The following is a 23,915-nucleotide window of genomic DNA, read 5'->3' on the forward strand; positions in this document are numbered from 1 at the left end:
CGACGGGGGAGCCGCGGCCATCGATCCTGCGCCGTGTGGACCCCAGGTAATTCGATCTAAGATACTTAGACTTCAGCTGAAGTTGCGTATCTTAGATCGATCCCCCCCCTAATGTAGACCAGCCCTTCGACACAAGAACTGGAGCTCTCGTTTGTTGGACTGAATTTGGTTTATATCCACCTCACACGGGGTGGGCAAACTTTTTGGCCCGAGGGCCACATCTGGATATGGAAATTGTATGACGGGCCATCAATGCTCATGAAATTGGGGGTTGGGGTGCGGGAGGGGGTGAGGGCTCCGACTGGGGATGGGGCTAGAAATGAGGAGTTCAGGGTGTGGGAGGGGGCTCCGGGCTGGGGTGCAGGGGGGAGTGAGGGCTCTGGCTGGGGGTGCAGACTCTGGGGTGGGGCTGGGGATGAGGGGTTTGGGGTGCAGGAGGGTGCCCTGGATTGAGACCAAGGGGTTCGGGGGGGGAGGGGGATCAGGGTGGGGCAAGGGATTGGGGTGCAGAAGGTGGCCAGGGGAGAAGGCTCCAGCTGGCGCTTACTTCAAGCAGCTCCCGGAAGCAGTGGCATGTCCCCCCTCTGGCTCCAGGCCAACGGGAGCTGCAGAGCCGGCACTTGGGGTGGGGGCAGCGTGTGGAGCCCCCTGGCTGCCCCTACGCCTAGGAGCTGAAGGGGGGACACGCCCGCCATGCCACTGCTTCCAGGAGCCATGCGGAGCGGGGCAAGCCCCCGACCTTGCTCCCCGGCAGGAGTTCGAAGGCCGGATTAAAAAGTCTGACAGGCCAGATGTGGCCAATGGGCCGTAGTTTGCCCACCCCGACTTAACTCCCTAGTTGTGCTGCTGCTATAGAGGAAGCAGACAAGTATTTCAGGAAAGATCTATTGACAGTCATCTCTCATAAGAGGTCAAGAGTCCGTCACGTCCCCCTCCCCCCCAACTCAAGAGAGGAATTTCTCATTTGTCTCTTATAAGAATGAGGTCTCTCAGGTACCAGTTTGCATTGCCTAAGAAGCACATGCTTTCCTAGAATCCCAGCAGCTGGCGACAGGCCCTTTTTCCTATATTTCCCACCTTTGCTCAGAAGAGGCAGTGTTAACAGGAGTTAGCAGGAGACCAAAGTTCTGTGAATGAGGAGCAATCCTCACTCAGTAGGGCTGTGCAGTTTAAGACAAACTTGCAGCGTCTCAAGGCTTGTCTACGCTAGAGTTTTGCAGCTTTAACTACACTGGTATGACTGACGCTGAAAAAACCCCTAGCGTGGATGCAGCTATACTGGTATAAGTGTTTATACCATACTCCAGTTCAGGAAGCAAAATACACCATATACAGACGCTCCCCGACTTACACAAGCGTTCCATTCCGGGTTTGCGTAACCCAGGGAGCTTCTGTACCAGTATAACTTCATCCACACTAGGGTTTGTACTGGTATAACTATGCCAGTGGGGGGAAAATCCACCTGTAACAGACACAGTTATACTGGTATATCTTTTCTAGTGTAGACCAGGCCTTAGCTGTCCACCCTAATAAAACCAGTTTGTATTAGGATGTACCAAATAACCTTTAAAAGGTCTCAGGTACCTTTTATCAGTTCCTTTGGTTGGTAAGAACACCCAGTCAGTAGTTTTCAGCTTTTAATGTGCATCCCTGTTACATAGAACATGCTTGTGATAGTTTCAAGAGCAGTACTTTCCATGAATCACATTAAGACCACCTCACTGATATGCTACAACAAAGGAAATTTATTTAAAAATAAAACTTTGTTTTGTTTTGTATTTTTTTTTTTAAACTGACACAGGTGCATGAAATTCAAAACAAAAAAGCTCTTTAGTGGGCTGCATACAAGAATGAAAAAAATTAATAAATAACATTAGTATAACTTCTAAACATTAACAATGTATTTGCAAAACAAAATGAGGACTTTAAATCAAATGAACCTTAAAGCTCAGCTACTTTCTGTAAGAATATTTACCTTCTGTTTTTCTTATTCTTTACAGGTCTGAAAGGATTAAATACTGCGAATATAAATTTGTTTTATATTAATGACACTATTATACTTCTTAAAATATTTTGTGAAAATCTCAACATTTTAACACTGATATTATATAAATTGGTATTCATTATTCAAGAGAAATAAAGCTACTCTTCCTCCCCCACCATGAATTTAAAAAAAAAAAGATTTATATTAGGAATTTAAAAAATAATAATGTTCTTGTTTCCTGCTCTGATTTTAAACTGGGGCACATTTAAAAAAAAGCCACAGGAATTGCATTTTTGTCCTTAGTCAGCTAAAATGCACATGTACAGCAATTACTCTGCCCCTAGATTAGCTGGAAAGATGTACAGGGTCTTAGTGCATAAAGCAATGTGCTGTTCCCCAAACCTATCCAGCTGCCCTGGGATTTGGGTAGCAGTTAGGGACACATGGGGAAAGCTGTGTTTACAAAGAAAGCAAAAGCCACTGCAAACCAGCAGAGGCACTAACTGCTTAAGGCTTAAATCTGCAGCACCTGCAGAGAGGAACAAGACAAGTGCAGGTCAGCAGGCAGATTTCTCCAGCTAGAGGAGTCACAGCATGGCTGTTACCGCCCTCCTGTGGGAACTGGTTGTCTTGTAGATTCCCATACAATTGGGAGGGAGTGGCTGGAAACTCGGAATAGGGGACACACATCTGCAGCCACAGCTACCTGCCGATTGTCACTTGGTGAAACTCCTCTCTCACTGCACTGTATTTTGCTTGCTTTGTTTCCTGGGGTAAGAGGTGGGGGACAAACAGCATTTTTATGACCAGAACTCTGATTGGTTTTGTTAAAAGCAAAAAGAATCCTGTATTACAATTCTACTGTCTTCACACCAAGCTTATTACAGCACCAATCCAGACAAGTCACTGTTAGTAACAGGGATAAGGTAAGAAACCTCCACAGTTGAAATGCTACAAAACACAGGGTCATCTTTGAAGCAACTCTTGCCCATCTCTCTCTCCCTTCTCCCGCCCACCCCCCCCTTCCGTCCCCTTCAAAGCAGTTGCACTCACAGGCATCTGTAAAGCTAGTCTAGTTGAGGCTCTACGTTTTCACAAGAGAGTACTCGGATCCAGCCTGGAGATGCAGCATTCCCTTAAGAAAGGCACTAGACATTTGGCTCCCCCCCCCCCCATTTCTTTCTTTTAAAGTAAAATAAGAAGTTGAGCTTTTGGAATAAAGACACAGGGGTGGGATGGGGCAATCATAAAGGTTACCTCTGCAAAAGAAAAGCAGCAAGGAAAATACACCACAAGGTGCTTGACTTTACTCCACAGAGAACAACCTCAGGAAGCGCCGTTGGCTTGGCTATGCTTCGGCAACACTCGCAGACTGTAACAAACATTCACGTGTTCAAGGAGAAAAAGCCACTTAAGTTTCTCAGATAAGTTTAAGACACAAACAGTGGGCACATGCATAAAAACAACGTCAGAGATCCACACCACAAGGATTGCCTTTAAATCTCTAATCCTGGAATGATGTCCACAGGCAATGAACCTCCCCTGAAAAGAGGTCTGTCAAAGCTTTGCTAGGCATGATCTAATTAGCAACAGGACGAGCCTGTGAAAATGGACTGTCCACAAGGAATAGGACACTGCTAGTTTGAACAACATGCACTCTGCATGGCAGGACAAGAAGTTAAGGCTTTTTAGCTGGTTAAATTTAACTGCTCTGCAGCAACGGCAGAAACACTACCACCCTGTTGAAAATACAGCCACCGTGCACACTGAAACATCCAGGCTGACCTGGCAGAGAAAGTTATAAGCGAAGTGGCTGCAAAACCAACGTGTTAGTGGCAGCTTTGGAGACAGATACCAAGAAGGGGTAGAAAAGAGTAGTCTTCACATCAGAAGGGTCGCTATTTGCTTCTGAAGCACATTTTGAACAAGCACAGACCAGGAAATGATTCGGATACTCCAGAAATTGCTTGGTCAGGATCAAAACTACCACTGTGTCATGCAGATGTAATAAGAGAATAGAGCTGCCCTTGTACCAACCTCAGCTGTTCCTGCACTAGACCTGCTTTTCAACAAGGTCGGAAAGACATGCTGACCAGAGCCTGCTATGTATTATTGTCACAGCATTTCACACAAAAAACAAGACATGACATGTTAGTTGCTGTCTGTCACGTGCATAGGCAGAGGAACAGGAGAAAAGGTATATTCCATGGAGGGCAGACCATCACCCTTCTCTCTACAGCTCAAAACTTCACTAGGGCTGGACTCTGCCCTCAGCGATGCACATGAAACTCACGCTGAAGTCACACGACTTGACTTTGCACTATTACAGTGAACAGTCAGCATCTCCCACAGCTCGCACCAACTCAAACCACAGCATCAGGCTGTGTTTGCAAATTATACCTCTGGCAATGAAACAGAAGCAATACTGATGGGCAGTGACTGTACCGCCCAGAGAGTTGCTCTCCCTAGCATTCCAGACAATATTTTCTTTACCAAAGAAGGGAGGAAAGAGGACAGTCCATGCGTTTATGTCACCTGGATCCCACTGCACTTACAACGATAAGGCTGTAGATTCAGAGAGAATCATTATGTTCCACCTAAAATGAGAATCTAGTACTTTGTTCCCTTCTGTAACATTTGCTATTACTCTTGGTAAATTCCCTCTGTCAATTTCGGGCTGCTGATCTGATTACCAGATTCTGTCAAAGGGACGAACTACATCAAACAGTCTCGCACCCCCCTACAGATATTTCAAGCCATCAATATTCATTTAGTCACGACTGCTGTTCATTCATACTACTGACATTCAACAGCGAGCCAAATAATTGCAGGCACAATCTGAAAAGTTAATGTGCACTGAATACATGTGCATTTTGTCCATTTGTCAGACTATGGTCTCTGTATCTCTATTTGATTTAATTCCTCTCTGACGGAATCAGTCACTTTGTGAACACCAAAGAGACACAAATTGAAAGGGATTGACTAAGCAGGATACTAGCAAGTCAGGTTTTTCCAAAATAATAGTTGAACACCAACTTTTAAAGTCCAGTTTGACTGTTTCATAACTACACAATTTCCTCTGATCTCCTGTCTGACACAAGCTCTGACAATTCCCTGGTGTAAGAAAGGGAAAGCAAGCCCCATATTATTGTGGCAGACAGCCTCATAGAGAATTTTGTTGCATTTTTACTACAAAGCAGACACGATACTGATGAGATACATCGGTTGCACCTACCTACTCCACAAAAACCTGGCACACAGGTGAGTGGCTCCCACAAGCGCTCTCTAACGGAGAGGATGGAATGTGTGTGAAGGCCACTAGTGTGCTATAGCCGCCATGCAATTTAGATAAATAAATCATCATATTTACCAGATGCAACATTCCTATAGAAAGAGTGCATGGGAGTATCCAGTGGTAGCTGCTCAAGTCCAGCACAGCTGTAAGCAAGTTGAAGCACTGAAGCACAGAATGCTCTGGGCTAAAAGGATAAGCAGCAGCCAGTTCTCCATGCCTACTCTCTCCAAAAGATGCTCTCTCCCCCCCCCCCCTTCCAAAGTTCAACCTAACTAACTCCCTGGAATCCAGTGCCGGCAATGCGATACATGGTGAGAGAAATCCATCTCCCAGCACTAAGGAGTTAAAAATACCTGACTGCTGCCAGTCACACTTGCATCCCGGCTAAAGGGGAGGACTTAAATTGTGACCAATAATTATGGGTACAAGAGAAATGCCACAGTAAACGGAAGCAATCTAATCATTTCTTCCTAGATCTCCTAGGTATTCCCAGCAGAGGGCCACCTATAGACTGCTCTAAAAAGCCTGAGCCAAAACACACAGCAGTGAACAAGTCCCAATCTAGTACCATGAACCACAGGACACACCACATCAACCTGGAGACATTTTCAGAGCATTCAGTTAGAATTCACAGCACAAAACACTCCCCCACCGCCAGAGCATCAGCTCTGGAATCACTTGTCATGATACCGATTTCTACCAATGCCCTTTGAAACAAATCTGTACTCCCAGACAAGAGGCGGGGGTGAAGGATTCCAAAACGATGCCAAGACACACGCTGTATACACATCTATCCGCTCGGTTTCATTCCATTGCTTTGAAATCTGGAACCACAGAAACCTGATAACTGATTCTCTTAAGAGGCAGGGCTGAATTCAGCACAAAGTCTCTCAAGGAACCCCTTCCTCCTTGCGGTTGCAGCTGGGCTGTGGGCTGCCCAGGCAGTTGGTCCACTGAAGTTGTAGGCAGGGAGGTGATGTGCTATGTGGCCACGTGTGCAGGGGAGGAAATGGAGACAAATTCCCGGAGAATATTCTTGGCCATTTCAATATTGTTATGTGCAATGACCAGTGCTTTCTGAATGTCCTGATATGAGTATCCCTGGCTCATAAGGTTCTCAATCTCACTGGAAAGCTGGGGCGATGTGCTGGTGCCACCGCCAGCGCCACCCTGCTGACAACTCCCGGCTTTCCGTTCAGAGTTTATCCTCCGCGGTAAGGGCTTCGGCGGCCTTTCTGGAACTTGAGAGCCATCGGAAGAACCTAGAAGGAGAAACAACTGTGTTATTTTGGAAGACAACAAGTGCTTGTTGCATTAACAGGCAGCTTTAGAACACTGTTGTAGCACTGGACCACAAGCCACTTTTCTCAGCCAGCCTGTCCTTTCAACTTCAGTTTATCTCATCTCCTCTTCCCTGATGCACAAAAATGGTTACAGAGATTTAATAAATAATGAGTAAACCCTACTGGTTTTGCTTATAGAAACAAGATCAAGCAAATGGGAGCTGTTTGGGTAAGTCTGTGTGAGCAAACCTCAGATATCAAAATGAGAGTAAGAGAGAGGTCTGGAAAAACAATGCATATGCAAAAGATTTCACCGAACATCCCAATGTGTTTCTAAGGCTTGGGAAAAACCCCTGTTTAACCACTCACATATTACCTAATTTATCAGGCACCGCTCTTTTCTACTGAGACCTGGCCATTCTGGTCTCAGGGCCAGGTCTGCTCTTGCTTTTGCACTTCACCACCACATCCCCCGCTCCCTCTGCAATAGGGCCAGTGGAAGGGTACCCTACCTAGTAACAGTAACCCTGCTATAGCAGATCAACAAACTCAGCCTCTTCAGCCTTTCCTCACAATGAATTATTCCAGCGTCTACCTTCCCAAAGGCCACGTTGTATCCTCTTGTGAAAAGGTAACAAAAACACCAGTCACTGATTTGCCAGTGGAAATCTGCCCAGTGTCTAGGAACACGACCCCTCCAGATATCACTGTTTGCTATCCCAGGTTCCTTACAGTTGTCTTCTCATTTTAACCTTTGACAGCTGTAGAAAACATTTTGTCCTACTTTTCAAATCACTGGAAACTTTTCAACATGAATGTTGAACATCTTAAGAAAGTTTGATCTGCCTTTCAGGGTAACCCCTCAGGTGCCTGAAGATGGCATTTTCCAAGAGGATGAACGTCTGCAAAGTGTACAAGACCTTAGAGTAAGAACTCCCAAACAATCTAGTTATAAGAAGCCAGCACTGGTGTCAGGAAGGAAGCAGTCACCATGATGCAGGCTCTCTGGAAAACATATCAAAAGCACAACAGGCAACAAATTCACTGAAGCTGCCTCATCCACCAACATGCAGTTCAACTTGCTCATCTTCCAGGAAAAACAAGCAGCTTAAAAATAACCAAAAAGCCTTTCGTACAATTGTGAACAGGAACTCCCTCCACAATTTGCCTTAGAAATAGGTAGTTCACCATAAGCTGGATCATGTTTCAGAGACAGCAGGTCACGCTGAAACAGTAGCCATGGGTATGTAGCCTTGTTACAAGTGTAAAGGAAGCTACGTTCTATGGTACAGGACATCGAGCACAGCCATTGCCATAATGGTCCATCCCACCTAGGAGCCAGCCTCTGACAAGAGCCAATATCCCATGATTCAGACAGCAACGGAAACTCCCAAAATCATAATACTTAGCCCTCCTAAAGCACTTTTCATCTGTAGATCTCAAGGCACTTTACAAAGGAAGGACAGTACCATTATCTCCACTTTACAGATGGGGAAACCGAGGCACAGATACAGGAAGTCCCTTAACCCCATGGCTACACAGTGAGTCAGTGGCACAGCTGGAAACAGAAAGATGGCAGATTCTGCTCCTCTTTTATCCCACCCATGGTGTTCTATGAACACTGTGGAGTAATGAGAGGAGGTGCAGGGAAGGGCATGTGTGGCAAACCTATTAAAGTCCTGCTGCTTTTCCCAGGACTGGAGGAGAGCATCCTGAGGGAGTGGGAGCTGGAAGTCTGCAGAGCAGCTCAGGGAAAAGTTCTTGGAGGCTCTGCAGGAAGGAAAGCTGGAATCTGAAACTTCCAGGCAAAGACCTGGAAGGCACTGATCAAGGCAAGGAAGACACCCTCTGGAAGGTGCTGCCTGGAGAATCTGAGAGGAAAGGTACTACTTTGAGCTGCTCTTTGCTTAGAGTCTCTGCTAGGTTAGAGGGCTTGGGAGCAGGAAGCACCGTTTCTTACTTGTCCCTCTGAGCCCCTTACCACATCCTCTTCCTCTGGGAGTAGCCTTTGATTCCTGGGGGGAATCAGGCATGCTGAACTCCTCAGCAGAGTAGCCCCACAAGATGCAAGACATAACCCCAAGGTGGTCAGTGCCTCCATCAGAAGTGACTAGATAGTTGCAGAATGAGAAGTCCCAGGCTCAAACAGGATTTTTTGACAGAGTGAGCCTTGATTTTCTCTTTTCAAGTCTGTGTTAGCCAGGACAGCACTATTCTCTACTGGCTGGAGACAGAAAACCAGCAAGTCCCTTCTCTCTACAGGGTGGATATCACCAAACAGTTTCAGAACACTAGCTCCATCTGCTGGCAAAGAACTATACCCAAGAGTCTGACCTAGCACAGAAGATCGAAGATTGGTCTTTCTTACTGCCTTTGCCTACAGAGTTACCAATGTCTTTAGGGGCAATAACATCAGAAAGCTCAGTTTTAAGTCCAGCTAGAGTCTGTGTCTTACTTCCCCTGCCAGTGAGTGCTACAGGTAAACCTAATTTCCATAGAGGAGTATTCTCGATGACCAGGTGAATACGGTGGGTTCTGCCAACTGCTAATCCAAACACCAAATGGTATAAATGGCTAGTGCAGCACATATTAAGATCTAAATCAACAAATTAAGATCTAACCCCTCAGGACTGGAGCACCTCTGTAATACAGAACTGATTCTTCTGTAGCATAAAGGCAATATCGAGTTATTGATGGAGAAGCTTCAAAGATGTGTACCAAATTATCAGATACCACTGTAAAATCAGGAGGTAAGGGTGTTCACCTGTGATGGGATCATAATCCAGAGACATTCGGCTGAAGGCAGACGTGGCATTAGAGATATCAGACAGCGTGCGACGAGCTGTGGCAATTGGTAAAGGTGGTTTGGGGATATCATATCCATCTTCTTCATTCTCAGACTCTTCTGGGCCATTGCTGGCATTGGCTGCAGCCATATCCCCCTCATCTAGAAAAATACACACACAATTAGCTCCAAGTGCTAAACAGAGCCTTCTCTTTCTTGAGACAGGCTGTACATTCCATTCACATCAGTCCACATGCCTTCGCAGAGCAGATAGCTACGGGTCTCTTGTTGAAACCCCTAGTCCAGAGGAAGTTCTTTCCAGGAGGCAGTGTGTAAAAAGTATCACAGTGGAAGAGTTGTAAATGCCTACCCCTGCCTCAAGTGGTATATTATTTTTTAAAAACCCGTGTGTCTCTCTCTCTCTCACACATGCACACACGCACTTCAGCTTTCCTACTTAATTTTAAAAACTTTACACTATGCTTGCGGAGCAAGGCAGATGCCTTTAAGATCCCTCCCTCAATATATATACGCTATCTTGAGCATGCTCATTCTTGGCTATTCCCTTCCAAGAAGCAATGGCAAAGTCATTTTGAAGCTGTGTTAATGTGGGGCAGGGGCTGTGAAAAGAGACACGTCTTGCATCAATCCCCAAAAGGGTCAAGATTTGGGTTCACCTTGATCCCCCAATGGCAGAAAATTCCAGTGTCTCAGGACATCAGTGAGAATGCTAGCACGCCAAAAAAATTTGCCCTAGAGACATGCTGTGTGATATCCCCACTAATCACAACTGCCACATAGGCCTTTGCCTACTCCATTGAGAATCAGCGACTTGAAATGGATCGCACTAGAAAAGGAGTGTGTCAGATACACGCACAGGGAGGAATTCATAAATTCAGTGAAAACTACCAATAATTATGATGAGAATTAATGGGAACAGCTGGAAACAGAAAGATGACAAGTCTGGGCTGACAATTTCCATCCCAGCTACCTACAGCAACTACCACTTCATACAAAATCTTCATAACAATGATTTCTTTTAAGCAACTGATGAGTGTCTTAAACCCATGTCAGATCAGGTTCTCTTTACTGACATCCCAGTTCGCAGTCTGTAGGCAATGCCAATTGATCACTTACGCATATGACAAACTATTTACCTTGAACAGCAAGTGACACCTCTGTTAAATGATAGCTTAAATGCTATTTAAACTGGGAATCTTATCAATTCACTCCTACCCAATTTCTCTCCTGGGTGCTTTATAACATGCATTCATGCCCACTCACCAGAAGTGTTGGTGGTCTCCAAGTCAGAGGATGTTGCCTGGGACTGAATGTTGTACATAGCTTCATACATACAGACATTATTTGTCTGGTCACACTCCAACTCTCTGAATGAAAAGTGGGAAAAAAATGTTCCCTTCAGACATGCAACAGTAGTTTCTTCCTCGCATAAAATCTGCTATTTAGATTCCTCTCAGACGCATGCTGTGATATGAAGCACAGCTCTGCTACCTACTTTCTTTCAGAGAATATTTGCTCTCATACACATTCTGACATTGTCTCCATTGCAACATAACAGATCAACATTTAACTGGTATAACTGGAAAGTGAGGGAACAAAGCTGTACATGGAATGTCACATTTCTGTGTCTGCTGGTGTCAAAGGACCAACAACAAAAATGGCCTGGGGGCAGGGGTGAACTGATTCCACTATAAAGGACTCTGAGACCAGAGCAATGTTCACATTTCATTTACCCCACTACTCTAATCTAGTTCTGGTCAATACCAGTGGGAAACAGACAGCAAGTAAACCACGGGAATAAAACCTCAGCCAGAATAAATGAACAAGCCTCCTTAGACGGGTGGGGTTGTAAACGCAGCAGAGACAACTGTAGTCTCACCGTAAACCAGGAGTCATTTCCAAAGGCAGTTTGATCTCTGGTTTTTGTAGGGCAGGACCAGGTGGCACCAGAGGCAGAGAGGATGGTGACATGTATTCAGTATCCTCATCGCTTTCAGACTGTTCCCCGGGTTGCAGTTTTGGCACAGGCAGTGGTCTGGGGGCAGAAGGAAGAGGATCAAGAGCATTTGAAAAACAGTTAATCCAAACAAAAACACCATCAGTTTGAAAAATAGTTAATGCAAATAAAAACAAACAACGGTTAATCCAAACAACAAAATAGCACCCATCAGCTCTCAAGCGCTGAAAGCCAAAGCGTCAAGCAAGACTTTTCAAACTGGTTCTGACTGAAGCAACAACCTGGCTTCCTGGAATTCTGAGCTGTGTAATTGTGAGACCCGACTTGCCGGTGAAATAATTAGCAAAAGTCTTGTCCAAGGTGCATGGTAACAGTGACATACAGATATCCTAGCCACTGGAGGACCTCACATTTCAACCTCATGCCATATGTACTGCTGTGTCTAAGGCACAGGACACTGCACACCAGTTGTCTGAGACGGCAACAGTTCTGGGTAATTACCATTCCATCACCACTCGAAATGACCAGTTATAGATCTAATACTAAGGATACTTGCGGAGAGATTTACTTTTCCTTGTTCATATGTTTTTAACAATCCAGAGCTTGAATCCTAAACTCAGGCCATCTATATAATGTCAAATTCTAACCCTGGTACCAAAGAGTACCGAGATGCGACTACAGACCCAGAAGTACATTTCTGCCCTCTCTACAGCAGTCCTGGAACTGATTATCTCTACTACAAGAAAAGAGCCTTCATTCGAAAGTAACACACCTGATCGCTAGAGAGTAGATAGCATTGGCAGATGAAGAGGGTTTTATTTTGGGGTGCTCATAGTCTGAGCCTGTTGGGGGACCACTGTTCAAGTTCTGCAAAGAAAAAACGATAGGTTAGAAATAGCACGACTGTCAGCAGATTCAAACAGACATCAATGTCCCATCACCGAAGCACCAATTCTCGTCTGAGAAAGGAGAGCTTCTTTGACATTCTGAATCATCCATTTAAAGAAACCTTGCACCTGCAAAAGAATCTGTTGATATCTAAAAAGTACACTGGCTTTCAAACTCTGAAGGAGTTGGAGGAAGCAACAGATAAGGGTTAAAGAATGAAAAAGTAAAATGTTCTGGGAAGCATTTCTTCTTGACTGAAACATACTGCATCACAATGTGTTACAGGTGGTGGTTGGGGTATCAGTCCCCAAACTCAACACAGACTTTGGTACGTGTCAATTTTTTTTATATGTATATGTATATGTATAAAAATAACAACATGCATTTCCCCCAAACCAGCTCCAAATATAAAAATATCATCACTGGTTTAAAATCCAAAGTCAATAGTGACTGTAAATTGTTGCCAACTGATAGCAACCATTTAAAACGAGCTGGGCTCTTAGTCCAGCTGTCAACGGACAAAGAAACCACATCCCAAAAAAGCCCACCACAACCAGCACTACCTGACCACCTTCCTGGCTGTCTCAAAAGAGAGGCCAAAGGACTGAATGGGCCATAGGGACTGAAGTCTCCTCTCCTACAGACCACTCTGGGCTGGGTGTGATGCATAATCCCAGGGCAATGACATCCCATAGGAGGATTTATTGCTCACAGCTCTTGATCCAGCACTTAGAATTTGTATGAAAAATGTGAACAAAAATGACAGCTCAGCTTTATCATCATTTCAGAGAAGTCTTACACAAGCAGCATTCCGTCTCTCCCACTCACGGGAAGCAGTCCTGCACCACTAGAAAGCAGGATGCCACCACACCCGGTGACTTACCGCTGTGGTGTCTAAGCTGAGCGTACTCCCATGCCTAGGAGCATCAGATCTGGAATCCATCTGAGATGGGAGTGAGAATGGGAGTGAGTGCCGGTTCGTCAACTCTCTTCCTGCCCAAGGGTCACTAGGACTGAGAGCTGCAGACGGCGCTTTTGGAATTGGCCGCAATGGCCAGGGCTCCCCCTGACGGCCGGAGGGTACGGGGGGTAATTTGTCTCTGGAAGGACAGTCTCCTGGTGTACAGGGTAAAGGACGTCTCTGAGGTCGGCTCTCTGCCCCAATGGAATATGGCCTGTCTGGTGGGGGCGGTGGTGGGAGATCTCTGAGCGTTGGAGGTACCGGCAAAGGTTTATCTTTGTGGAGGGGACCAGGAGCAGCCTGTAAGACAACATCAGACATGTAAAACCACAGCTTAACAAGCAGGAAGTCCAGCTCACTGCACATACCCCAGTTACGAGGCTTCTTACACGAAATAAACTCTAGGGCAGCTGAAGACCTGAAATAACTCCCAGCTATATCCTCCATAGACCTTTAGATACAACATTTAACCATTTATGGCTAGGAATATATACTAAGTCCCAGGTTTGCTTTCTTGCTGCCCACCATGGCACCATACAGGATCCCGACCAGAATTCATACTATTTCATCAAACTTCTTGTACAGATTGATTTCACAAGTCAATTTATCAAGCACTGATTAATAAGATTGGTTATTTTCCCACCTGACCTTTCAGCACCAAGCCTCAGCCTCTCCCACCCACTCCAAAAAAACCCAACAACCACCATTACACCCCACCTAGAAATGCTACCAATACTGTGCTTCCTCCTTCTACTGATCATTAAGGAAATATGACCATCTTTTCCTTTTAACTCCCTTCCCCTTCCTTAATTTTCTCTCTGGAAAAAAAATGCTTGGTGGAAAAACTGGGAAAGGAGGGGAAACTGTAAAGGGAATACAAGAACCAACTTCACACAGCTAGGCTACTAGCTGGAATAAACAGTTCCATAAATGCAGCTCCATGTGGAGTAGTCAGAGATGTACTGGTTGAAGACTGAGAAGGACAAACTGCTTCCTGGGGGAACTGTGGGCCCTCCTTGGATGGAAGAAAAGAGCTGGTCTGAGATGACTTGCGGAGAGGAAGGAAGAAAAGGTAGAGTCTGAAGAGAGAGTCAGGACAGTCCACCACTTTTCCATAGCTCCCCCACACTCAATAAAGGACCTTGGAGGACGGTGAAAAAGAAGACTTCACCTTGGAAGTGGTCCCAGGGCTGGAAGCTCCAGAAGGGATGGACACACGTTGCTGCAGAAGATCTAGTCGTGGGGGTACTGGGGGAAGTGAGGCTTGTGGAGCCACAGAGAATGGAGAAGGAGGGCGCTCAACCTGGAAAGAGAAAATTAAGCAAATGAACAAGAGTCAACCCATAGAGAAGCCATCCTATCTAAAGCACCACATCCCTCCTGCCTTCAAGCTCTGCACCTCACTTTACCTTGCTGCAGCTTGTAATGAAATTACTACATTAACACCAAGCATGCAATAAGAGGTCATGTTTGTTTCATAGCACTGCAGCATTTGTCTGGAACAAACCTCGTGAATCACCAACAGGCCCAACTCTGGCACTCAGCCACATGAGCACATACCTAAAAACCTCACTCTAAAAGGCTTATAAATTGTTTGGTTGGACCAACTATCTTTAATACTGGTACTGGATTTGCAGTAGGCATATTTTCTTTTCACCACCAGAGGGCATGCTCCATTATATTAACGGCAGAGCATGGTGAGTGAGCATAGTTATATTATAGAGGTGTGCAAGTTGTCCCTTTGCCATGACGGCACTTACAGCAATCATTAGCGTGCACCAGGAGCGGTGTCAAAACCTTCCTTCTTGTCCTTGGAGAACTGTTTCACCACCTGACAAATCAGAACAGTCACTCCTTTTTTCCTTATCTTTATAAAAGAGTTGCTTTATGATACAGGCAAGAGCATGGTAACTTTGAACAGCTTGACAGAATTTGTAAGCATCTGGTGCTGGCACATCCGGAGCACTCGCCTACTGCAAACCACAATGGGAGTCAGGTCATGTCAAGGGAACTGTGTCCTGACCCCAAGAAATGACAAGCTGTACCGCACTCATCTCCAAAACGGTGCCTTGGAACTTCAAATGCTGACTACAAAAGAATTTACAACCGGGATGAATCAAGGTGGATTATCATTAAATCTGAACAGAGGATTCTTTATGAGAAGGCCCTGTTTTATATAAAGTGAAACTAATTATTTAAAAAAAAAAAGATCAGATTCAAAATCTTTTTCCCTAGGCACCAGAACAACTAACTGCTGATGGGCAAGGGGCAGCAATGAAAAAAAACAAACAACAACAAACCACTGTGCAGTGATTCATAAAGAATGCCTTACTTGCACACACTTCCCTGGCAGGAAGCAGCATTGATGGAAGGCAATCAGACCTTTATTACACAGATTAATCAAACAACATATTCAGAGACGACCATCCAATTGACTTGCTCAGCAAAACCGACTGCCCTCTACTTAGTTCAGTCATCAGCACCTTGGAAAAACGCCTTCTCTAGCTGGTTGTTTATACTCAAGCCCTGAGGAAAATGACTCAATTTCTGCTGATAAGGCGGATTACAGATCATAAATCAAAAGCAGCATTGCTCGGCATGCTGAGAAGGATTATAAATATAGGTCTTGCATTTCAGTAGATGAATTGAGTTATGTCACTCTGCTAATGGCTTGGACAAAGCCCCAGCTTCCAGGACAACATATACAATATCAGAGATACTGGTATGTAGAACAATATCACCTGACTGAACTGGTAAGATCTGGCTGAACTTACGTTTCAATAGTAGGGCACTTACCATCTCTGTACTAACCACAACCTGGAAATACCGAGGGCAGTTTCCATTCTGGGGCTCAACAACTCCAATGTGCACAGTCAACGAGACAAAAACCAGTTTACTCTGTGTCTATTGCCACATCCAGCTGTATGTGCCTAATGGGGCCTTTACCTTAGCACCAGCCAATTCTTTCATCATGAAGAGGGAATCATCCGCCCTGTCATCTTCATCATCATCATAGTTTGGGGAGGGAGCTCCCTCTGCACACTGCCGCAACAATCCTCCTCCTCCTCTGGGATCAAATGGGTCGACTACAATGGGCTCCGTGCCTTTGATTTCACAACGGCAGAAAGGACAGCCCTGACCTTCCGATTCCTGGTGGAGGAGAGGAAGAAGCCTATTAAAACAACCACTGTTATGAAAACAAGTAAAATGGACAGTAACTCATCAGACAAAAGAAGTTTAGTATCTTTTCAGCAGGTGTATTTTGGTGGAGGGAAGGAGGGAAACAGGAATTAAGACTGCTCTATAAATACAGCATGATCCTTATCATTTGGAGTAAAACAAAAAAAAAACGGGTTTTTAAAAGGCCCTCCCACACACACCATTCTTAAGGCAAGAAAGTAGTCACTATGTCACAAACAAGGAGGAAAAGGTAGGAGAGTCTAGTGAGTAGAACCAGTTTTGAACACAGAGTCCAAAGTCTGCACCCTACGGGGACAAGACTCTAGCATCCTTTACAATAGATATATTGATATGAATTTCAAGCTAGGCTTTCAGCTCCACTACCAAATTATCAGTACCCATAAGGGTCTAAACAGTTCTGAGAAGGAAGGAAGGAAAAGATACATCACCCCGGCCCAAAGACAGACCAACTTCACTCAAAAAGAGTGCACAAATGGGGCAATTCCTTACCTGCCATGCAGTGAGACAGGAAGTGCACATCAGGTGTCCACATGGCTCAATCTTCACGTCCTTGTCATTTTCAGCACAAATTTTACACAGCTGGAACGTGGAGCCCATCTCGCAGTACAATTCATATTGTTCCTTGAGGGAAGGCAAACAGAGATCATTCACTTTGGAATATAATGTACCTCATTAGTCATAACTACAAGAAATCCACCCCAATATTCACAGAGAAAAAAAAATCATAAAAATCACAGCATCAAACCACAGCTCAACAGAAACAGACGTTTGCAAAGGTTACATTGCAATTTTATGTGCTAGAGACTTCTGTAAGCAATGCTTCTGTCAAGCTCTGAAAAAAATGGACTTGAAGCTATCTTAAAAGAGCCTGGCAGCCTTTCAGTATAGATCTTCAAGTTCAACTTAAGGTCACATAGGTCAGGGATAAAAAGACATATGAGTTAGTGTGTCCTTCTGCCAGCACTATCATATTACTCTAAACAAGGAACCCAAAACTTATCAGCCCTAGACAGAGATGAAGCTTTGTTTGATGTTTTCAATCTATCTTCCCCAACCCAACCACTCAAAGATTTTTTTGTGTCTTACAAGACCTAATATAGCTGCTTCGTACACAAGGAACCAGTGTATTAAGCAGATGAGGAGGCCTGAAAATGGAGAGAAGTGGTGCTAGTTTGACAGGACAGAATCCTCTTGCTCACCTGTGTAACTTTAATGTGGTCCTGAGGTGTAGGCTCACATAAACCGGTCAGGTCAGGATTCTGATTCCGACCATCAGGAAATAAATAACTACAACAAGTAAACAAAACGTAAGATTTAAAGAAAGGCACTTTTCTTTCTTTCTAAAACCCTTTTTTATCTCTTTAAAAAAATGCAGAAGTCAACTATGCTTGAACACTGATCACTCAACAAAAGAAAAGTCTGCCTATAGGTTCAGCTTGGTATCCCCTCGTAGGGGCACTTTACCATGCAAAGACCGAGCAGCTCAGAACTTTCGGACCAGGGAAAGCCCCCTATTATACCACACTTATCAATATGCAAACAAGAAGTCTGTCATGGTTTCCCTTTTGCCAATGATCAAATGATTCTGTTTTTTTTAAATAAAAGGCACCCTCAGCCCCCAATCTTCTCTTCTTATATGACCCACCCTGCAGTTATGTCTTAATGATGAAACTGTAACACCCGAAGAAAGAAAACTGATGTCATAACTCATAATCCTAATTTTTGTGACATCAGTATAGGGTCAAATCGAAGAAGAGGCTAGGCTGACAGGAAACTACAAGCCAGACATGTACCTTCAACAGTGGCACTGAGAAGGAGAGACAAGCAATGAAAAAAATGGCGCTCTCTATGAATATTCTCAAGAGTCAAATTCCCTCTTTTAGAACGCAGTTCAGTAAAGCAATTAAGCTTATGAGCAGTTTCATCGACCTCAACAGGTCAACTAATATGCTTAAAAGTGCTTTGCTGATTCAGGGCTTAAATAAAGAGGAAGAACTGCGCAATGTCCACCCACACAATGTCACTGTCAACTGCATGACCGCTGCAAAACGCTGCACTTGCCACCAGACACAGTGACACGTGACAGAATCCACTAGGTATGTTCTATCATCTCACTCATTTCAAAAGATACATTAATCAGTGACAGGATTAAGGCAGATAAATCATAGGATGCACAGCAACAGGGTGCATTGTACACTCACCGCAGACTGAACAAGCACAACATGCTACAGGCTAATGCAAAGTTACTTACAAGCCTTCCCTGAAGCCATCTATCAGCGCTTGAAAAAGAGGTTTGTTGTGGGGGATAGTCTGGAGAATGTTCCCATCTGCAGTGACGTAACCGATGGCCCACTGACCAAGTCGCGTACAGCTCAATCGGAATATGTAACTGAAAAGAGACAAAAGAACAGAAACTCCAAGTTTGGGCTCGATCGGCCAAAAAAAAGTTAAGTGCCAAGTAGGTAGCCTCCATCTAGCTATGTCAAGATGGAAGATAAAGACAAGCTGAAGTAGCTGGAAGATTTCTACCAGCTTTTACCACTTTACTCACTTGTAGCTCAAAGGGAGAACCCTGCAGTCTGATACAAGTGAGTGAAGCATCTAAAAACTCGTGTGTGTGCTCTATTAAACACAGAATCCATAGCGATAAGGATGAGTGTCCTCACACTCACTTGCTGTTTCAAATTAAGTTTTTAAAAAGATTATACAAGGTTTCCATTTTTAAAAGTAGCTTGCAACCAGTGGTCTCCAGAGATGAGAGGCAGTAATCCCCTCCCCTGCCACAGCGCACTGTAATAGCGACCAGCAAGTAAGGCCCCTCTGTCAGACCGAACCTTCACTGACACAGTAGGTGCTGCAAAAGTAACTAACTAGAGGAGTTAGCAAGAGTCCTCAAAAAGGTAACTGCTACCAAGCACTAACCTGCCAGGTTTGTGGATGAATTTCTGAAGCCGTGCTTTCACCTCATCGTAAGTTAGGAATGCCATGTAACCAGGATGAGTCACTGCTAGGCTATTCCAGTTCCTGAGCAAAGAGGACCATGGCTAAAGAAAGAACAAAAGAAATATCATTAACCATGCACTTCCGAGGTGTACCCATGCACATGATTGTCCTGCATCTAAAGAGGTCAGTTCTTCAATAAACTGGAGTTCTTATTCCACTGCAGGGGCTAAAATTTAAATTTACAATCAAACAGCATTCGGATTTGAGTATCACCCCATGGAGACAACACAAAATAGCAGCAGGAGGGTGACAAACCCTGCCAACATGCAAAGTGTAGCAGCAACAAAAAGGAAGCAGTGAAAGCCAGAAACGTAGATAGCAAGGTGTTTCAGTCATAGAGACGTTGGCCCTTTCCCCTTAACCACACAGGAAAAGTGTCCTTAGCCAAGTCTTGGCATCCCAAGAACCCCTTTCCCCTACACCTCCATGATAATTCAGTCAGAGAGGCTACAGTGGAGTTGCCTGTAAGGCGATGGAGCAAGAGAAAGTATCGCAAAGCTTGGGGATAACAGTGTTATAGTCTGCCCATGCAAGGCTATGATTGGTGGCCATCCCTGGGGGGGGGGGGGGGGGGGGGAGAAGAATGAGGTATAAATATTGCTGTTATCTACTAGTGCTCGCAGAAAGGAAACTATGCAACTCTGTGTACTCAGTTCAACTAGCAACCGGACCAAAACACAAAATCAAAGAACACTTTCCGTCTCCCCTTTAGATAGATGGAAGGATAGGCAACCTTAAAGGTGAGGAAGAATGGATAATTCAGAAGGTTTAACAAGTAGGGGAAAAAAGGGGAAGAAACCACTAAGTGAGACATTTATCAATGTAGTAGTCAAAACACCATTGGGAAAGAAATCCCAGTCAATATACCTTTAACAAATACCAAGGGATTAGCCATTCTGCTCACAAGGAAGACAGCCCAGGAATGGCTACCACTCCCACAACCATTCTGGGGAAACTAACTGAGAGGTGAGACAGGGATAGAGACGAGGAATCCAGAAGATTAAGCAAAGAATTACAAACTAGAAACTATGACTCGTCTCTGTCACTGACATGCTGCATGGCCTCAAGAAAGTGACTTAACTTCTCTGTCTCAGTTTCTCTGTCTGTAAAATATGGAGAGTGATACCTAATGACCTAATCTCACCAGGGTGTGGTGAGAATATTGTCTGTACAATGCTGTGAATGGATAAAGCAATATACAAATACTAAGTGTTATTATTATTAATGTACACAAAATAAAGAGAATAAGCTTAGCAGTTTCCAATACACTAATAACTATAACAACAACTCCTAAACCACTCTTCACATACTTGAGTAGAAAGAAGTACACAATGTGACCAGCTGCACTACAACACTGCATATGGGAATTTTTCAGTTAAACACATCTTAATTACAACCCACCCTATCACATGGGAAAAAGGCAGGTCAGAGCCAAAGAAGTAAGTGTTTGTTCTTGTAAATATCCAATTGCACCATCAGAAGCTACACTCTTTATCCAAGTACTACTGGTGACTCAGATTTTTTTTTAGGTTTTCACCCAAAATTAATATTGATTCCATTCAACAATATAGATGTTTATTTCATAAAGAAAACACGATATGTTTATATAACATTTTGGTTGTGGCAACTCAAAAGCCAGGAAATCTGAAGTTCCATAGTGTCATTCCGACCTAAATACGCCCCCACAGAAAAAAATCCAACAATAAAAGGGCACAAGGGAGAGTTAGGGATGGACTGATAGAGTGAGCTTCACATTTCCTGGCTCATGGAAGTTTGTCACAACTTCAGTTTAAAACTGACTTTTAAAGTGGGAAAAATTGATTCGGGGAGGGATATTGAAAGTGTGCTACAATTACAATTTATTTTTGGAAAGCTTTTTCCCCCCCTTTGGCAAGAAATACCACACAATGCTACCGAACAGCAGAGCTCTAAATCTTAAAAAAACATATAAGGGGAAAAGAAAAGTCAGTATAGTATTACCAGTGTTATTTAAGGCATGGCTTACTCTAGTATGAAGGTCTAAGCAGTAGGCTACATATATTTCAAATGGGTTTCAAGTGACTCACGTTCCTCTGCTCTTACCTGAAAGAGTCGGGTAAAGATATCAAATTCAAACACTGAAATGTAGTCATTGCATGTCAAGTCAATAGTCGACTTCAGGGCCATGGCCTCTAGTCCTGAACTGATTGGATGCACCTCATGCAAGGCCTGGCGGAAGGTCTTCCATGGGACAATAGTCCTGGTGGGGGAGGAGGGGAAAAATCCGCAAGTGTGAAAGGAGCTCAGAAACAGCATCACGCAATGCCACAGTGTTACACTCTATATATTATATATCCACACACAGGCACCCCCAATTAGAAAAGGAAAGAAAGACAAATCCAACTGAACTCAGAGAGAAAATTACTCTCGTCAAGCATGAGGGAGAAACTTCCCTGCTTCACCAGCAAGCAGCAGCAAAACAGCCATATTTCAGTTCACTGCTCTGCACAAAGTAAAATCTTGGAATTGCAAGCCCAGCTCTGATCTCCCTTCCCCCCCATCCCGTTAACGCCTGTGCAACCGACAGTTCACAATGAAAAACAGCACATACAGCACTTGCTATATGATGTCATCATTTGAGCCATTTCATCTTTCAGCAGCAGGCACAGGAAGAGTTAATTTAAGTCTCCCTGGAGCAGAGACCTAGACAGTCAAACGACAGCACACAGCTATCTAGAGAGATGATTTGCCTGAATGTAGCTGGAGACCAAAACTTGAACCTTCTGTATAACTGAGCGTTTTTCCCTTTTGAAATATATAGTGGAAGCCTATAAAAAGATCCCTGAAAAGAGCTTACCAATCTTCAGACTCCTATCTCTTGGTCAAGTCCAACTGGTTTCATTTTTTGACTCCCAACTGTTAACCTATTAATTTAGTATCTGTGATGTACTAATTACACTGTTTACATGGTGTGTCTTTAGTCTGAAGTCACTGTCCCATTCCATTAAGCCTTCTCCTCTAATATAGTTATTTCTAAAATTAATAGTCAGTGTTTTATTAGATTTAAAAAATAAATCTGACATTTCATTGGCCTGTACCTAAATATACATTGCACTTAAGTTTCTCCTTTATTCCATCTTAACTTGGCCATTTTGCAAACTGAGCAAGACAAGCAATACATAAATGCTAAAATATTATTAGAAAGAAAAAAGGGATTAGGAGACTGGAAAGACTAATTGAAGGAAAAGTTAAAAGAACTTAATTTGAACAGCCTGGCTAGCAGACAACTAATGTGGGAAACATGATAACCATTTGCAGGCAGGAAGAAAGAGGAATTATTTAGGATGGCTGGAAGTTATGGGATTAATTAAGAAAAGGAAAGTTGAAGCTGAATGTCCAGGGAAACTTCATAACATAAAATAATCCCCCAGAGAAAGTGGGGAAAGCCCCATCACTTGGCATATTTAAATAAAGACTGGACAAAGAACTGGAAAATATAATGTGGGGAACAATCCCGTACTGGACCTTGGAGAATAGACTAGATGATCTAATAGGTCTTTCCCATCACTAATTTTATGATTAATTTGACAAAAGATCATCATACTCTATAAAGCAGAAAGCGACAGAGGGTCCTGTGGCACCTTTAAGACTAACAGAAGTATTGGGAGCATAAGCTTTCGTGGGTAAGAACCTCACTTCTTGCATCTGAAGAAGTGAGGTTCTTACCCACGAAAGCTTATGCTCCCAATACTTCTGTTAGTCCCTCTGTCGCTTTTTACAGATTCAGACTAACACGGCTACCCCTCTGATACATAAAACAGAAGTAATATTTAAAACCAATGCACCTATGAATTTTGTTCTTGCATCTCTCATATTAAGCACATTTAGAAACTTACTTTTCCCCAAAAGCTTTTCTCCAGAACTCTGCAGCATCTGCCTTGGTGATCCGGAACGTATCTCCTTGGAAGAGGCCACTTGGGAAAATGCCTTTCAGTTCCGCCAGCATATGGCTGAATATCAGGGACAATTTTGTCAGGTTACGCCTGCAAACGATTACAAAAGCAGAAGTTTCTTTTTAAAAAGAAAAATGTGACTTTACACTGTTTGTGGGTAAGTCAGACAGATGCAGAAGTAGCTTGAAGGAATCCAGAAACTCTATCCCCCTGATTGAAAAATGCTCCCAAATGGGGGACTTTTCAAACATGCATTTATAGTTCTCAGCACATTTTGTCCAGCACATAGCACTTAAAGAGATTTACATTCTGGAAGTGCTGGATAAACATTGACTAATAAACTAACCCTCACTACCTTTCTGAGGTAGGGGAGTATTTTAAGCTTTATTTTGTAGTTAGGAGAAAGAGGTTAAGAGACTTGCCCAAGGCTACACAGCAAGTCAGGTGGCATAGCAGGATTAGAATTCAAGAGGCCTTGACTTAGAATCATAGAATATCAGGGTTGGAAGGGACCTCAGGAGGTCATCTAGTCCAACCCCCTGCTCAAAGCAGGACCAATTCCCAACTAAATCATCCCAGCCAGGGCTTTGTCAAGCCGGGCCTTA

The 23,915-nt window shown here is 43.9% G+C and overlaps 1 protein-coding gene across 1 annotated transcript in view; it reads right to left on the reverse strand.

Annotated features, from left to right (window-relative positions):
• Nucleotides 1-5,973: 5,973 nt before the first annotated feature.
• Nucleotides 5,974-23,915, reverse strand: part of CBL (Cbl proto-oncogene) — a 49,299-nt gene continuing 31,357 nt past the window's right edge. The window contains exons 3-16 of the mRNA XM_065417446.1: nt 23,254-23,400; nt 21,461-21,617; nt 19,298-19,419; nt 18,627-18,764; nt 17,575-17,662; nt 16,865-16,996; nt 16,121-16,324; nt 14,346-14,477; nt 13,097-13,474; nt 12,098-12,192; nt 11,248-11,403; nt 10,632-10,735; nt 9,327-9,509; nt 5,974-6,541 (exon numbers count right to left, since the gene is read on the reverse strand). Of these exons, the coding sequence (XP_065273518.1) occupies nt 6,261-6,541; nt 9,327-9,509; nt 10,632-10,735; nt 11,248-11,403; nt 12,098-12,192; nt 13,097-13,474; nt 14,346-14,477; nt 16,121-16,324; nt 16,865-16,996; nt 17,575-17,662; nt 18,627-18,764; nt 19,298-19,419; nt 21,461-21,617; nt 23,254-23,400 (2,317 nt within the window). The 3' untranslated portion in view covers nt 5,974-6,260. The remainder of the gene's footprint in view (nt 6,542-9,326; nt 9,510-10,631; nt 10,736-11,247; nt 11,404-12,097; nt 12,193-13,096; nt 13,475-14,345; nt 14,478-16,120; nt 16,325-16,864; nt 16,997-17,574; nt 17,663-18,626; nt 18,765-19,297; nt 19,420-21,460; nt 21,618-23,253; nt 23,401-23,915) is intronic.

This window comes from Emys orbicularis, chromosome 15, assembly GCF_028017835.1.
Source record: "Emys orbicularis isolate rEmyOrb1 chromosome 15, rEmyOrb1.hap1, whole genome shotgun sequence".
In the NCBI taxonomy this organism is placed as follows: Eukaryota; Metazoa; Chordata; order Testudines; family Emydidae; genus Emys; species Emys orbicularis.